The sequence below is a fragment of the Heterocephalus glaber genome, unplaced genomic scaffold (assembly GCF_053883595.1).
Source record: "Heterocephalus glaber isolate CG9 unplaced genomic scaffold, H.glaber_assembly_v1.0 deba00001126, whole genome shotgun sequence".
Taxonomy (NCBI): domain Eukaryota; kingdom Metazoa; phylum Chordata; class Mammalia; order Rodentia; family Bathyergidae; genus Heterocephalus; species Heterocephalus glaber.
Window position 1 is genome coordinate 585,566 of NW_028258199.1, and position 17,646 is coordinate 603,211.

Consider the following 17,646-nt stretch of genomic DNA (forward strand, 5'->3'; position numbering starts at 1 on the left):
TGCAGTATCGGGTAATCTTACAGTCCCCTGCTGGGACAAACTAGGGCGAGACCTAGACATGGCAAAGGAACGGGGAACATTAAAACCAGGAGTTATACCCGTGTGGAAACTTGTTAGGAGCTGCTTGGGGGATCATAGGTGCTCTCATGCGGTAGAGGAAGGGCAAGCAGTGTTAGAACAACTGAAAGAGGAGAGATCGGCAAAGTCAGACAATTCATCTGAGACTGAAGGCTCTAGCTCTAATAGTGAATCTGAGGCGGAAAATTTGGAGAAGGAGATTCACGCTCTTTTAGAGAAATTAGATAAGACATCGATTAAGGAAAAGAAAAGAGGAAGCCTCCGGAGAAGGAGAAGGGAGACCTGGTTCCATCTGCTCCTCCTCCCTATCATCAGGAGGAAATGGGTATGGGCCAAGGGAGCCGTAACCAGTCACTTTGCCCGGATGTATGGCATCAAGTCCGCACAGAGCTGACTCTGGCCTGTCCCGTGTTCCAAGATAACGCTGGGAATAGGTTGCATGAGCCTTTAGACTTTAAAATAATTAAAACATTGGCTGAATCAGTTCGGACTTATGGAATTACTGCGGCCTTCACTGTATCCCAAGTGGAAGCTTTAGAAAGGTACTGCATGACGCCTAGTGATTGGGCTGGTCTGGCTAGAGCCTGTTTGAGTCCAGGACAGTACCTTGATTGGAGGGCCTTTTTGGTTGAGTTTGCGGTGAAACAAGCTGCAGCTAATCAAACGGCTGGTCTACCAGCCTGGGACAGAGATATGTTGCTAGGACAGGGTCGATTTGCCAATCAACAAACTGGCTACCCTCCTGAAGTTTATACTCAAGTAAATCAGATGTCTGTCAAAGCATGGAAATGTCTTCCCAATAAAGGAGAAGTAGCAGGGAACCTTACTAAGATTATTCAGGGACCTACAGAACCATTTTCTGACTTTGTAGCGAGAATGGTGGAAACAGCAGGAAGGATTTGGGGGGGATCCTGATAGAGCTTTACTGCTGGTAAAACAGTTGGTATATGAACAGTGTACAAAAGAATGCAGAGCCGCCATAACTCCTTATAAAGGCAAAGGCCTTGAAGTTTGGATGAAAGTCTGCCGAGAGTTAGGAGGCCCTTTGACTAATGCGGGTCTTGCAGCGGCAGTTATGCAAATATCACGAGGTAGAGGAAGAACTACTCAAGGTACATGCTTTAGTTGTGGGAAGAAAGGACATCTAAAAAGGGCGTGTCCTGAAAAGGGGAAGGGAAAAGAAGGAAATGGTCTGAGCTCACGTCAGCCTGGCCTCTGCCCTCGATGTAAGAAAGGAAATCATTGGGCCAATGAGTGTCGATCAGTTAAGGACATAAATGGACAACCTCTGGCCCAGGGCTTTGGCGGTGCCCATTCAAAAAACGGGCAGCGGGGCCCCCGACCCCAGGGCCCCCAAATATATGGGGCCATGAGTGCTCAGACGCAGAAAGAACAAGCACAGGAGAACTGGCCCTCCCTCCGTCATCCACGGGAGCGCGGAGAGCCACTGCAGGCTCCGCAGGATTGGACATCCGCTCCGCCACCAGACTCGTACTAACTCCACAGATGGGGGTTCAACTGATAGATTCAGATCTTAAAGGACCTCTAGAGCCTAACACTGTTGGTCTCTTGCTAGGGAGATCGTCAACAATTTTGAAAGGACTTATTGTTCATCCGGGAGTCATTGATCCTGATTATACAGGAAATATAAAGATCATGGTGTCATCTCCTCGTGGAGTGACTGCCATTTCTCCAGGAGACAGGATAGCTCAGCTTCTTTTGTTGCCTAGTCTCCATGCCCGTTTCCCAGTGCAAAAGACCACTAGAGGCAATAAGGGTTTTGGGTCCACGGGTACTGATTTAACATTCCTGTCTCTAGACATGGGACAAAGGCCTACCTTAGGATTAGTTGTGGATGGTAAATCTATTTTAGGGCTTTTAGATACTGGTGCAGACAAAAGCATAATTGCAAAGAAAGATTGGCCCTCTGGGTGGCCTATTCAGATGGCCTCTCAGACCCTACAAGGTCTTGGTTATGTGAAATCACCGGAAATAAGTGCGAGGCAGTTAGAATGGAAAGATCAGGAAGGCCATTCAGGGACTATCCAACCCTATGTTTTGGACTTGCCCATATCCTTGTGGGGAAGGGATTTACTACAAGGGATGGGTTTCAAATTGAGTAATGAATATTCAGATTCATCTCAACACATGATGAGAGAGATGGGCTATGTTCCCGGCTTTGGAATCGGGAAGCATTTACAAGGGCGTAAGAGCCCTATACCGGTTCAACCGAGGAAATTTAGACAGAGATTGGGTTTTTCCTAGGGGCCGCTGAGAAAGAAATACCCATTACCTGGAAAACAGAGGAGCCAGTATGGGTTCCTCAGTGGCCACTCTCCTCTGAAAAATTACAAGCGGCAAAAGAGTTAGTTACAAAACAACTACATCTAAATCACATCCAACCCTCTGTCTCTCCCTGGAATACGCCCATCTTTGTTATTAAAAAAAAATCAGGAAAATGGAGATTATTGCATGACCTCAGGGCTATTAATCAACAAATGCAAATTATGGGTCCAGTGCAAAGAGGTTTGCCTCTACTGTCTGCTTTGCCATCCTCTTGGCCCATTATAGTTATTGATATTAAAGATTGTTTTTTCTCTATTCCATTAAGTAGAAAGGACAGTAAAAGATTTGCTTTTACCGTTCCCTCATGTAATCATGAGGAACCAGACCAAAGATTTGAATGGGTCGTTTTGCCTCAAGGTATGGCCAATAGTCCAACCATGTGTCAGTTGTTTGTGGGAGCAACATTAAAACCTTTGCGCCAGGAATTCCCTGGTGTTCGCTGTGTCCATTACATGGATGACATCCTTATTGCAGCTAAAGACGAGAGATTATTAGACAAGACATATACTAGACTTATACAATTGCTAAAAGAAAGGAGACTGTAGCCCCTGAAAAGGTTCAGAAGGGTACGGTTATTAACTATTTAGGTGCAAGGATTGAGTCCAAACAAATTCTGCCACAAAAATTAGAGTTAAGAAAAGATAACTTAAAGACATTGAATGATTTTCAAAAATTGTTAGGAGATATCAATTGGATTAGGGGATATATTGGATTGCCAAATTATGAGTTAAAGCCCTTATATAATATTCTGATAGGGGATTCTGCTTTAGATTCTCCCAGGCTTCTTACTAAAGCTAGGGAGGCCCTGCAAAAGGTTGAAAATAGTTTGCAGAAGGCCTTCTTGCAGAGGTGGAGAGAAAGTTTACCAATTATTTTATGTATTCTCCCCACCTTTTGTCAACCATCAGGAGTATTATGGCAGGAGGGACCATTATTATGGATCCATCCAAAAATTTCCCCTACAAAGTCCATTGAACACTACCCTTGCGCGGTAGCTGCTTTGGCTCTTTTAGGGATATCTCAATGCCTGCAATTCTTTGGATCAGTTCCAACCACTATAGTGGTCCCTTATACTAGTTCTCAACTGGCTACCTTGTATAGTACCATTGATGATTGGGCCATTTTGAGGTGCTCCTTTCCAGGTTTGATAGATAACCATTATCCTAAGCATCCATTGTTAACATTTCTCAAAGAGCACCCTATTATATTCCCAAAGGTGACCTCCACTCAGCCTGTATTTGGAGCCCCAAATATTTTTACTGATGGCTCAAAGACGGGCTGTGGGGTGTATCTGATTGAAGGTAAAGATCCTGTTTCCATACAATTCGCTCCTGGATCTCCACAAATAATTGAACTTAAAATTGTCATTGAAGTATTTAATCAATGTCCTTTTCCATTCAATTTATTGTCAGATTCATTTTATGTAGTCAATGCTGTAAAAATTCTAGAGGTGGCGGGTCCGATCAGACTGGCTAGTTCTGTATGTTCATTGTTAAAGGAATTACAAAAGCTGATCCTTACCAGGAGTCAATGCTTTTATATTCAACATATTAGAGCACATACGGGATTGCCTGGACCTCTGGCTACAGGCAACAGTATTGTGGACTCCTGGACTAGAGCTGATTATATTTTTCTTGGAACTGCTACTGAGTTAGCTGCTCGCTTTCATAAAACCTTTCATGTTAATGCTAAAACCTTACAACAAAAGTTTAAATTGTCTAGAAATGATGCTAGGCAAATTGTACTCGACTGTCCATATTGTGTGGTCCATCATCATCCTCCTAGCTTAGGAGTTAATCCTCGTGGATTATTACCCTTAAAGTTATGGCAAATGGATGTTACTCATTTTTCTAAATTTGGGAATTTAAAATATGTCCATGTCTCAGTGGATACCTGTTCTGGTGTTATTCATGCAACACCTTTAAGTGGAGAAAAGGCACGAAATGTTATCACTCATTGCTTGGAAGCATGGGCTGCCTGGGGCCGCCCTCAGCAGTTGAAAACAGACAATGGGCCGGCCTACACGGCTCAAAATTTTGTAAGCTTCTGCAAACAAATGGAAGTAACAATTAATCATGGCTTGCCATATAATCCACAAGGGCAGGGTGTAGTTGAACGTGCTCATCGCACCCTCAAGGAATGTCTGTTAAAACAAAAGGGGGGAATAGGCCAAGGCCGCACCCCTAGAGAAAGAATATCCCTTGCCTTATTTACTTTAAATTTTTTAAATTTGGATGTGGAAGGAACATCCGCAGCTGACCGCCATATACAACATTCTCCCGCTAATAGAGGTTTTGTAAAGTGGAAAGATATTATTACGGGAGAATGGCAAGGACCTGACCCGGTCTTAGCGTGGATGAGGGGGTCTGTTTGTGTGTTTCCACAGAATCGTCAGGATCCCGTGTGGGTGCCCGAGAGGCTGACAAGAAAGATTCATCATGAAGGCTCCAGCGCGGTTGCTGCTCCTGACCCTAGTGTGGAACCAAATCAAGCAAGTCAAGACAGTCCAACGATGGGGAATCCTTTTTGTCTGAGTATCTTTTAGGGAACTGGACCGGAGAGTTTGACACCATGATGGAACGGCTAAGAGTGGCCATCGTCCACGTAAATTCAACCAGAATTGATCTCTCCCTGGCTACAGGATGGACATCTTGGATTTCTTCCACCCTGAATCATCTTAAGGAATGGGCGGGTATTGGGGCGGTAGTTTGCCTTCTGATATTGACCTCTCTGGTGGGCCTGTGGTGCTTGTGCCGGATGAGGATTACACAAAACCGAGACAGGGCTATGATTATTCAAGCGCTCACAGCCATTGAGGCTGGGCAGTCCCCCCAAACATGGCTTGCAGCCATAAAATTATGAGGCATCGCATTCAGGCTGCACGGCACAGCACTGCACATGAGAATCGCTGTCTGCTGTTAGTGATCTCATGGGGAGCATGTCTGATTGCATGTGGGTTAGTACCGTCCTCTCCCAATAAATCCTTTAACAACTCCCGCCTCTGGAAAAAGGGTACTGGACGGGTTGGACTCAAGTCGGGTTGAGAAACCTGATGTAGAGTCTATACAATGTCCTTTATGGTTGCCAGAGATCAGACCTCTACTCTCAGCCTGTTTCGCTTCTAAACAATAAGGGGGAACTGTGGAGAGCTGCGTGTGCCGCGCCTTAAAGATGGCGCTGGTTTCCGCCTTCCGCCATCCCGACGGTGAGAGCTCTTTATGATAAACAACTCCTTATTTGGCTGTGATGTGTCTGATGCTCTGCCCCCTCTTACGTGTACCTATCCGCATTTGCCACATGACTATCCGTGATTGGTTGGTTCAGGGGTACTTATTCTAGGGACGGGTGCTCCCCAGGGGTAGAAGAAAAAGAATGTTAAGTTTTCCTGAATAAACTGCTAGAAGAAGAGCGTTGGTGTTGCGTCATCATTGCTGGTCAAAGGCGAACGTGACAATCTGTTCACAAAATTAATGACAGAAAATGTTCCAAACAGAACAAAAGAATTGGACATACAGATAAGTGGGGCATATAGGACTCCAACTAGCCATGATCAAAAAAAAATCTACACCTAGACATATAATAATCAAGATCCCAGGAACCTAACAGAAGAACAAAATGCTACAAGCAGTTAGAGAAAAGAAACAAATCACATACAAAGGAAAGCCCATCAGAATCACAGAAGACTTTTCAACACAAACTCTTAAGTCAAGGAGAACCTGGAGTGAACTTTTTCAAGACCTAAAAGAAAATAACTTTCAACCTAGACTGTTGCATTCTGCAAAATTATATTTCAAAATCGATGGGGAAATTATATACTTCCATGACAAAGAACACCTGAGAAATTTCATGAAAATGAAACCAGCACTCCGAACAATTCTAAACAATATCCTAGAAAAAGACAATGAAGATCAAAACTCCATGAGGCCCAGCAGAGCGAACTCATCAGGCAAGGCAAGAAATTAAAGGGAGAGGAGGAGAAATAAAAAAGAGCCAACAGGAAAACAACACCACAATGATAAGGCAATACATATCAGTTATAACCATCAATGTTAATGACCTCAATTCACCAATCAAAACAAATAGACTGGCAGAATGGATTAAGAAACAAAATCCAACAATATGCTATACACAAGAAATGCACCTAGTTCAAAAAGAAATTCATAGACTGAAAAAAAAAGGTTGGAATACAGTTCTCCATGTGACAGGAACCCAGAAAAAAAGCAGGGGTAGCTATGTTATTTGCAGACAAATTATATTTCAAAACAAAACTCATTAGGGATTTAGCTCAGTGGCTTCATTGCCTGCTGTGCAAGCACAAGGACCTGGGTTCAATTCCCAGTACTAAAAAACAAAACTAATTATGAGAGAAAAAGAAGGTCAGTACATCCTTGTAAAGGGAACAATCCAAGAGGAAGACATGACAAACATAAATATATATGCACCAAACACTAATCCTCCAACTATATGAAACAAATAATAATGGACATGAAATTCCAAATAAGCACTAATACAATAGTAGCGGGGGACCTCAATACCCCACTGTCACAAATAGACAGATCATCTAGACAAAAGATCAAAAATGAAATACAAGAACTGAACCAAGCTTTGGAACAAATGGACTTAATAGATCTCTACAAAGTGTTCCACTACCACAAAATCAGAATATATATTCTTTTTGGCTCCACATGGGTCATTCTGCAAAGTAGGCCACATACTAGCTCATAAACCATATGATCAACTCAATAGATGCAGAAAAAAGTTGAACAAAATTCAACACCCACTGATGATTAAAAAAAAACCTGCAGAAAATTGGAAAAATGGTCTGAATCTCAACTTGATAAAGACTATCTATGAAAAACCAACAGCCAGTCCTACCAAGGTCCTGAGTGGCGCAGAAGATGCCCAATCACCCTGCTGCAGACAGGCAGGTCTGTGCATGCCCTACCGAGGTCCTGAGTCACTCAGAACATGCTGAATCAGCCCTCTGCAGACAGGCACGTCTGTGAACGGCCTACCGAGGTCCTGAGTCACGTGGAAGATGCTGAATTACCCCGCTACAGACAGGCAGGTCTGTGCACATCATACCGAGGTCCTGAGTCACACGGAAGATGCTAAATCACCCTGCTGCACACAGGCAGCCACCTGGTTCCACACTACAAAGACGCAGAGGACACCAGACCAACAGACAAAGGTAATGAGTCCCGCTGCTCCTGGCCCAGAGGTAGGGGATTCTGAGCTGCTGTCCCCTTGCTGCTGGTTCAGAGGAAGGGGATTCCGGGCAACCGTCCCACCCACTGTTCCCAGCCCACAGGAAAGGGCTTTGGGTCACCATCACTACCTCTGCTCCCACCCCTGGTCCCACCTCACCTGGCTCAAAAGAGGTAATCCATGCAGGCACTAACAGCCTCCCACCCCAGGTGAAATGAGAAAACACATAAATAAGTCTCAAAACTAGACTTCCAGATCACCTACAGCAACCCCAAAGGGAAATGAGATGGAGCACTCTGATACACAACCACCTGGACCCACTGAACTAGCAAAAAAAGGGGATCTGGGAAAAAATGAAATCAGAAATACTTTCTCAGATAACAGGAGAAGTTGTGCCCCCAGTGCAAGACATGATTAAAAAATCTAGAGAGAAGCTGAGGAACATGACGGAATCCCAACATAAGAAACAAATGGAATCCATAAAACACATGCAAATAGATTTCCAGGACATGAAAAACTCCAATGAAAGTCTACACAGCAGAATGAGCCAATGTGAGGATGGAATTTCAGATATAGAAGATAAGATTGCAATTAGTGACCAGGAAAAGAAAAACTGCTTCAAAATTATAAGGGAACATGAGAAATCAATCCAGCAGCTGCTAGATGATGCAAAGAAGAATAACACAAGACTGATTGGGCTCAATGAAGAAACAGGAGAGAGTGCAGTTGACATAAAAAAAAAAATCTCTTCACAGAAATAATGGCAGAAAACTTCCCAAGTAGGGGAAAAGAGCTTGACATACAGATAAATGAGGCATATAGGACTCCAAATAGCCTTGATCAAAAAAAAAACTACACATAGGCATATAATTGTTAAGATTCCAGAAACACAACAGGAGAACAAAGTTCTCCAAGCAGTCAGAGAAAAGAAACAAATCACATACAAAGGGAAGCCCATCAGGATCACAGCAGAGTTCTCAACACAAACCATCAAGGCAAGAAGAGCTTGGAGTGACATATTACAAGCCCTAAAAGAAAACAGCCTCCAACCCACATTGATGTACCCTGCAAAACTACATTTCAAAATGGATGGAGAAATAAGATACTTTCATGAAAAAGAGCACCTTAGGAACTTCGTGAATACCAAACCAGCACTCCAAAGAATTTTACACAATATCCAAGGAACAGACATTGAGGATCACAACCCCAGGAAGCAAAGCAGAATGAACCCATCTGGCATGACAAGAAATTAAATGGAAAGGGGGAGGACCTAACAAAAAGAAAAAGTTATGGCAATGACAAGTCAATACGTTTCAGTTATAACCATCAATGTTAATGGTCTCAATTCATGAATCAAAAGAAATAGACTGGCAGAATGGGTCAAGAAGCAAAATCCAACAATATTCTGTGTACAAGAAAAACATTTAATTGAAAAGGAAACTCATAGACTGAAAGTTAAAGGGTGGAAAACAATACTCCATGTGACAGGAACATGAAAAAAAGCAGGAGTAGCTATCCTCTTGGCAGATCAAGTAGATTTCAAACCAATACTGATTGAGAGAGACGAAGAAGGACACTGCATCCTTGTAAAGGGAAGAATCCAAGAGGAAGAGATGACAATCATAAATATCTATGCACCAAACACTAGTGCACCCAACTATATAAAACAAATACTAATGGACATGAAAAGTCATGTATGCAATAATACAATTGTAGTGGGGGACCTCAACACCCCACTGTCACACATAGATAGATCAACTAGACTAAAAATAAGTAATGAAATACTAGAACTCAATGGAACTCTTGAATAAATGAACTTAACAGATGCTTACAGAGTGTTCCACCCTACAAAATCAGAATAAACATTCTTCTCAGTGGCACATGGGTCATTCTCCAAAACAGGCCACATACTCACACATAGAACATGTTTAAGTAAGTGCAAAGGAATTGAAGTTATCCCCTGTATATTATCAGACCCTACTGCAATGAAATTTGAGATCCATAGCAAAAGAAACTCAAAAAATTTCATAAACATATGGAAATTGAACAACACACTTCTGAATAGCCAATGGGTCACAGAGGAAATTAAAGAAGAAATCAGACAGTTCCTTCAATTAAATGACAATGACAATACAACATATCAGAATCTATGGGACACAATGAAAGCAGTCTTAGGAGGGAAATTCATAGCAGTGAATATACATATTAGGAAAACAGAATGAGCCCAATTAAACAACCTGATGCTGAACCTCAAGCTTCTAGAAAAAGAAGAGCAGGACAACCCCAGAGCTCATACAAGGGAGGAAATTATAAAGATCAGAGGAGAAATCAATGCAATGGAGACTAAGAGAACGATACAAAAAAATCAATGAAGCCAAGAGTTGATTCTTTGAAAGCATCAACAAAATTGACAAACCTTTAGCCAACCTTGTCAGAAAAAGGAAAGAAAAGGCCAATTCCATGCAATTGGGAATGAAAAGGGTGAAATTACAAGAGACCCAGCAGAAATCCGGAGGATCATCCATACCTACTTCCAGAAATTGTCCACCAATAAGATGGACAACACAGAAGAAATGGACAGATTCCTAGATACATATGAATTACCAAAGTTGAACGAGGAAGACCTAAAAAATCTGAACAACCCAATATCAACCAATGAAATTGAAAACATAATTAAAACATTATCAACTAAAAAAAGCCCGGGCCCTGATGGCTTCACTGTTGAATTCTACAAGACATTTAGAGAGGAACTCGTGCCACTGCTGTTTAAACTCTTCAATGAAATTGAAAGGGAAGCAATACTCCCAAATTCATTCCTGGAAGCAAGCATCACCTTGATCCCCAAAGCAGAGAAAGACCCAACTGAAAAGGAGAACTATAGGCCAATCTCACTAATGAATATAGAGGCAAAAATCCTTAATAAGATACTGGAAAACAGAATGGAGAAGATCATCAAGAAGATCATACACCCTGATCAAGTGGGATTCATCCCAGGGATGCAGCGATGGTTCAATATACGAAAATCAATTAATGTAATGCACTATATCAATAGAGCCAAGGATAAAAACCATATGATTATCTCCATAGATGCAGAAAAAGCATTTGACAAATTCCAACATGCATTTATAACAAAAAACCCTACAAAAAATTGGAATAGATGGTCTCTACCTCAAACTGAGAGAAGCCATCTATGAAAAACCAACAGCCAATATCATACTAAATGGTCAAAAACTGAAATCCTTCACACTAAAATCAGGAACAAGACAAGGATGTCCACTATCACCACTCTTGTTCAATATAGTTCTGGAAAGATTAGCCATGGCAATTAGACAAGAGAAAGAAATCAAAGGAATAAAGATAGGAAATGAAGAAGTCAAATTGTCATTATTTGCAGATGACATGATACTCTATATAGAAGACCCCAAGAACTCCACCAAAAGTCTTCTAGACTTAATAACCAAATTCAATCAAGTAGCTGGTTACAAGGTCAACACACAAAAATCAATAGCTTTCCTCTACACCAATGACAGACTCACTGAGAGAGAAATAGGGCAAATAATTCCTTTCACAATAGCATCCAAAAAAATGAAATACCTAGGAATCATTCTAATGAAAGAAATCAAAGACCTCTTCTCTGAAAACTATAGCACTCTGAAAAGAGAGATTGAAGATGATATCAGAAAATGGACAGACATCCCCTGCTCCTGGGTAGGAAGGATTAATATAGTGAAAATGGCCATACTTCCAAAACTGCTATATAGATTTAATGCAATTCCAATTGAGATCCCAGCAGCATACTTCATAGACCTCGAGAAAAAAATCCAAAAAATTCATTTGGAGCAAGAAGAGACCCAGAATAGCAAAAGCAATTCTTGGTAACAGAGACATGGCAGGGGGTATCACAATCCCCAACCTGCAACTCTACTACAAAGCTACTGTGATAAAAACAGCATAGTGCTGGCAAAGAAATAGACTTGAGGACCAGTGGAACAGATTAGAAGATGCAGAAAGAACACCAGACACACTCAGCCATCTCATCTTCGACAAAGCAGCCAAACACCTTCACTGGAGGAAAGATAGCCTCTTTAATAAATGGTGCTGGAAAAATTGAGCTTCAACTTGCCAAAGATTAAAACTAGACCTATATCTCTCACCATGCACTAATCTAAAATCAGAACGGATTAAAGATCTAAATATTAAAATAGAAACTCTGAACCAGTTGGAACAGAGGTTAGGTAGAACCCTTGAAGACATCGGTGTAGGAAAAGATTTTATGAACAAAACCTCAGTTGCCCGTGAACTAGCACAAACAATCAACAAGTGGGATCTCTTCTTATTAAAGAGCTTCCACACCGCAAGAGAAACCAACAATGTGACGAGACAATCCACAATGTGGGAAAACATTTTCACCAGCTGTTCCTCAGACAAAGGCCTACTATCTAGAATATGTAAATTTCTTTTAAACAAAGAGACCTCCCAAATTTAAAGACCCAATCCAAGAATGGGCATGTGAAATGAACAGACATTTCTCACACAAAGAAGTAGAAATAGCAAATAAATACATGAAAAAATGTTCAACATCACTGGTCATTCGAGAGATACAAATGAAAACAACACTGAGATTCCACTTCACTCCAGAAAGAATGGCTGCTATCATGAAATCAACCAATACAAATGCTGGTGGGGCTGTGGGGAAAGAGGAACCCTGCTCCACTGCTGGTGGGAGTGTAGACTGATGCAACCAGTGTGGAAATCAGTATGGAGATACCTCAAAGAACTAGGACTGGAAGTCCCATTTGACCCCACTATTCCACTGCTGGGGATCTTCCCCAAAGAATTCAAAGAATCATACCACAGTGATATATGTGCACCCATGTTCATAGCAGCACAGTTTATTATAGCTAAAACTTGGAAACAGCCCAAATTCCCATCAACTGGAGACTGGATAAAGAAAATGTGGGTTTTTTTATAAAATGGAGTACTACTCAGCCATAAAAAATGAGAAATTAGAGATATTTATAGCTAAGTGGGTGCACCTTGAGGCAATACTCTTAAGTGAAATAAATAGGACTCACATGTGTAAATACTGAATAGTTTCTCTGGTGTGAGAAACTGAAAGTGTAAATAAGGACTAAATGTATAATAGGTCATGTGAAATAGGAAGAAAAGGGACAAAGGCAAAGGAAGTGGGAGGGCTATAGGACAGGATAGAAGGGAATGGGATTAATATGAGAAAAATATGGAAAAATAGGAACAAAATCTTTGTAAATAGGGAAGACTGGAAGGGGTTGAAGGGAGGGCTGGGCAAGGGTGAAAAATAAGAACCAAGAGAGACTATGTAAAGGTGCAAATTTCCAGTGATGAATGTCTTTTATTGTATATCTAAAATATACCAATGATTAGAATGAATAATCGATAATGTAAAATAGGAAGAAAAGGTCCAAAGGTTTAGGGGTAGTGGGAGGGGCAGGGGAAAGGAAAGAAGGGAAAGGAAAAAATGCTGAGAAATGGAAAAAATGGAAATAAAGTCTTTGTAAATAGTGAAGGGTGGAGGGTGTGAAGGTAGGGCTAGGAATGGTGAAAAAATAGTAACCAAGATGCATTATATAAAGATACAATTCCCAATGAGAAATATAATTGTGTTGTATACCTACAATGTGCCAATAAAGAATTTAATACAATAAAAGAAAAAATGAGAAATCAGAGACATTTATAGCTAAATGGATGCACATTGTGATGATATTCTTAAGTGGAATAAATAGGACACACATGTGTAAATACCAAACAGTTTTAGTGTGAGAAACTGAAAGTGTAAATAAGGATTGAAATGATTACAATGAATAATTGATAATTTGAATTAGAAAGAAAAGGTCCAAAGTGGTAGAGGTGGTGGGAAGGGAAGGGGAAAGGAAAGAAGGGAAAGGAAAAATTATGAGAAAAGGTAAAAATGCAAACAAAGTCATTGTAAATAGGGAAGGGCGCACAAGGAATGGGGAAAAAATATGAACCAAGATACATCATTTACAGGTACAAACACCCAATGATAGGTGTAAACGAATTTTATACCCAAAATGTACCAATAAAAGAATTTAAGCAAAAAACCAGTAGATTTTCATTTACATATTCTATTGTGCTTGAAATATTTTACAAAGATGCATACATCTCTAGGGACACATTAATATCTAGAAATAGAAGTAGTTCAAATAAAACCAATCAACCTGGTTATAAGTTTCATAATATTAAGAATATTGTGGACATTTGTTACAATGTGGCTTTACCTCCTCCCAATTTTCTAGACTTTGCACTGTGGGTTTTGTTCATTGAGCCTGAGCTCGTATCAGTTTTACGTGATTTCCTTTTCACATGTCTGGAATTTCTTAGATGCCATGTGAGAATAGATGACTTTGTGTTTAATGCAATTTATCATTATTTAGCATTTGGTAATTTGCAAAATGACACTTTCTTTCTAAAATTTGGCTTGGCCAGTTGGCTTGGCCTCCTAGAAACCATCAATAATTGGAATGGATAAATTGGTTTGTTCCTAACCAGACCTTTTCAGTGTGTCAGTCAAAATACTGTACACTTTTTCTTCACAACAAGCAGATATACTGCTTTTGGGGGAGGTTAAAATCAAGATGAACATAGAGAAAAATAATATCATTCATTTTCATTTAGTTTAACCTGGACATTGATTATTCCCCAACTGCATCATTCACACACAATGTGAGGTCCATGCTGAGGACAAGAAAAATGGCACAGGATTGAGAGTTCACAACATACTAATGAATGATTCAGATAAAGATGGACTGCCTTTCTACAGATGTCAGCAGTGAGAAAAACCATCAGGAAGCTGGTAATAATTAATTTAGAATGAAAGTCACAAAATTATATATATATAGCAACAGAAAGTAAATAGTTTAGTTTTGAAGATCATGTGGACTCTATTGCATCTGCTCCCTCTGCTGCTGTACAAGAAATACAGCCACAGTGAATAGGCATATAAATTTGAGACCAGCCTAGACATCGTAATGAGAATCTACTTCAGGAAAAGAAAAAATAGTATGATGGCTTTTCAACAGATGGTGTTACCCTTGTGTATGGGACCCTAGAAGGCATGGTATATCACAAAAAACCCACTACAATGCCAGTCCTTGGAAAAGAAATTGAAAATGAATATACATGTGGCAATTGCAATGACCAAAGTTACCCAAGAAACATTTCATAGTGTTTTTTAAAATTAATTTTTGGGGTACATTTTAGGTATGCAATATAATGACATTCATCATTGGAAATTTGCACCTTTACATAATGTCTCTTGGTTCTTATTTTTTCCCTATTCTACTGCCTTCCCTTAAACCCCTCAATCCTTCATTATTTACAAAGACTTTGTTTCCTTTTTTTCATTTTCTCATATTAATTGCATTCCCTTCTCTCCTTTCCCCTGCCCTTCCCACTTCCCCTTACCCTTTGCCACTTTTCTTCCTATTTCACATTATCTATTATACCTTTTATCCTTTACTTGCAATTTCAGTTTCTCACACTAGAGAAACTATTCAATATTTACACATGAGTGTCCCATTTATTTCACTTAAGAGTATCAGCTCAAGGTGCATCCATTTAGCTAAAATGTCTCTAATTTCCTCTTTTTTATGGCTGAGTAGTGCTCCATTTTATTAAAAAATGCATTTTCATTATCCAGTCTCCAGTTGGTGAACAATTGGACTGCTTGCAAGTTTTAGCTATTACAAATTGTGCTGCTATGAAAGTAGGTGCACATATATCACTGTGGTATGATTTTTAAAAATTTTGGGGGGAAGATACCCAGCAGGGAAATAGCTGAGTCCAATGGGACATCCAGTCCTAATTCTTTGAGGTTTCTCCCTACTGATTTCCAGAGTGGTTGCACCAGTCTACACTCCCACCAGCAGTGGAGCAAGGGTTCCTTTTTACCCACAGCCCTGCCAGCATTTGTTACTGGTTGATTTCATGATAGCAGCCATTCTTTCTGGAGTGAGGTGGAATCTCAGCATTGTTTTCATTTGAATCTCTCAAATTAACACTGATGTTGAATATTTTTTCTTATGTTTATTTGCCATTTCTACTTTCTTTGTGTGTTCATTTCAGATGCCCATTCTTGGATTGGGTCTTTAAATTTGGGAGGCCTCTTTGTTTAAAAGAAATTTACATATTCTAGATAGTAGGCCTTTGTCTGAGGAACAGCTGGTGAAAATGTTTTCCCACATTGTGGATTGTCTTGTCACATTGTTGGTTTCTCTTGCGGTGTGGAAGCTCTTTAATAAGAAGAGATCCCACTTGTTGATTGTTTGTGCTAGTTCACGGGCAACTGAGGTTTTGTTCATAAAATCTTTTCCTACACCGATGTCTTCAAGGGTTCTACCTAACCTCTGTTCCAACTGGTTCAGAGTTTCTATTTTAATATTTAGATCTTTAATCCGTTCTGATTTTAGATTAGTGCATGGTGAGAGATATAGGTCTAGTTTTAATCTTTGGCAAGTTGAAGCTCAATTTTTCCAGCACCATTTATTAAAGAGGCTATCTTTCCTCCAGTGAAGGTGTTTGGCTGCTTTGTCGAAGATGAGATGGCTGAGTGTGTCTGGTGTTCTTTCTGCATCTTCTAATCTGTTCCACTGGTCCTCAAGTCTATTTCTTTGCCAGCACTATGCTGTTTTTATCACAGTAGCTTTGTAGTAGAGTTGCAGGTTGGGGATTGTGATACCCCCTGCCATGTCTCTGTTACCAAGAATTGCTTTTGCTATTCTGGGTCTCTTCTTGCTCCAAATGAATTTTTTGGATTTTTTTCTCGAGGTCTATGAAGTATGCTGCTGGGATCTCAATTGGAATTGCATTAAATCTATATAGCAGTTTTGGAAGTATGGCCATTTTCACTATATTAATCCTTCCTACCCAGGAGCAGGGGATGTCTGTCCATTTTCTGATATCATCTTCAATCTCTCTTTTCAGAGTGCTATAGTTTTCAGAGAAGAGGTCTTTGATTTCTTTCATTAGAATGATTCCTAGGTATTTCATTTTTTTGGATGCTATTGTGAAAGGAATTATTTGCCCTATTTCTCTCTCAGTGAGTCTGTCATTGGTGTAGAGGAAAGCTATTGATTTTTGTGTGTTGACCTTGTAACCAGCTACTTGATTGAATTTGGTTATTAAGTCTAGAAGACTTTTGGTGGAGTTCTTGGGGTCTTCTATATAGAGTATCATGTCATCTGCAAATAATGACAATTTGACTTCTTCATTTCCTATCTTTATTCCTTTGATTTCTTTCTCTTGTCTAATTGCCATGGCTAATCTTTCCAGAACTATATTGAACAAGAGTGGTGATAGTGGACATCCTTGTCTTGTTCCTGATTTTAGTGTGAAGGATTTCAGTTTTTGACCATTTAGTATGATATTGGCTGTTGGTTTTTCATAGATGGCTTCTCTCAGTTTGAGGTAGAGACCATCTATTCCAATTTTTTGTAGGGTTTTTTGTTATAAATGCATGTTGGAATTTGTCAAATGCTTTTTCTGCATCTATGGAGATAATCATATGGTTTTTATCCTTGGCTCTATTGATATAGTGCATTACATTAATTGATTTTCGTATATTGAACCATCGCTGCATCCCTGGGATGAATCCCACTTGATCAGGGTGTATGATCTTCTTGATGATCTTCTCCATTCTGTTTTCCAGTATCTTATTAAGGATTTTTGCATCTATATTCATTAGTGAGATTGGCCTATAGTTCTCCTTTTCAGTTGGGTCTTTCTCTGCTTTGGGGATCAAGGTGATGCTTGCTTCCAGGAATGAATTTGGGAGTATTGCTTCCCTTTCAATTTCATTGAAGAGTTTAAACAGCAGTGGCACGAGTTCCTCTCTAAATGTCTTGTAGAATTCAACAGTGAAGCCATCAGGGCCCGGGCTTTTTTTAGTTGATAATGTTTTAATTATGTTTTCAATTTCATTGGTTGATATTGGGTTGTTCAGATTTTTTAGGTCTT

General features: G+C 40.1%; 1 protein-coding gene across 1 annotated transcript; it reads left to right on the forward strand.

Annotated features, from left to right (window-relative positions):
• Nucleotides 1-405: 405 nt before the first annotated feature.
• LOC147828361 (endogenous retrovirus group K member 9 Gag polyprotein-like) lies at nt 406-1,576 on the forward strand. The gene is made up of 2 exons (XM_087210208.1): nt 406-837; nt 950-1,576. Exons 1-2 carry the CDS (start codon nt 406-408, stop codon nt 1,574-1,576), a joined length of 1,059 nt encoding a protein of 352 aa, XP_087066334.1.
• The last annotated feature ends 16,070 nt before the right edge of the window (nt 1,577-17,646 follow it).

What these genes read in the sequence shown, in the direction of transcription:
- LOC147828361 (XM_087210208.1), top strand. Translation starts at nt 406, where the DNA reads ATGGGCCAAGGGAGCCGTAACCAGTCACTTTGCCCGGATGTATGGCAT. An exon ending in CTCCTGAAGTTTATACTCAA is followed by an intron (nt 838 to 949) that starts GTAAATCAGATG and finishes CTGACTTTGTAG; the next exon opens with CGAGAATGGTGGAAACAGCA.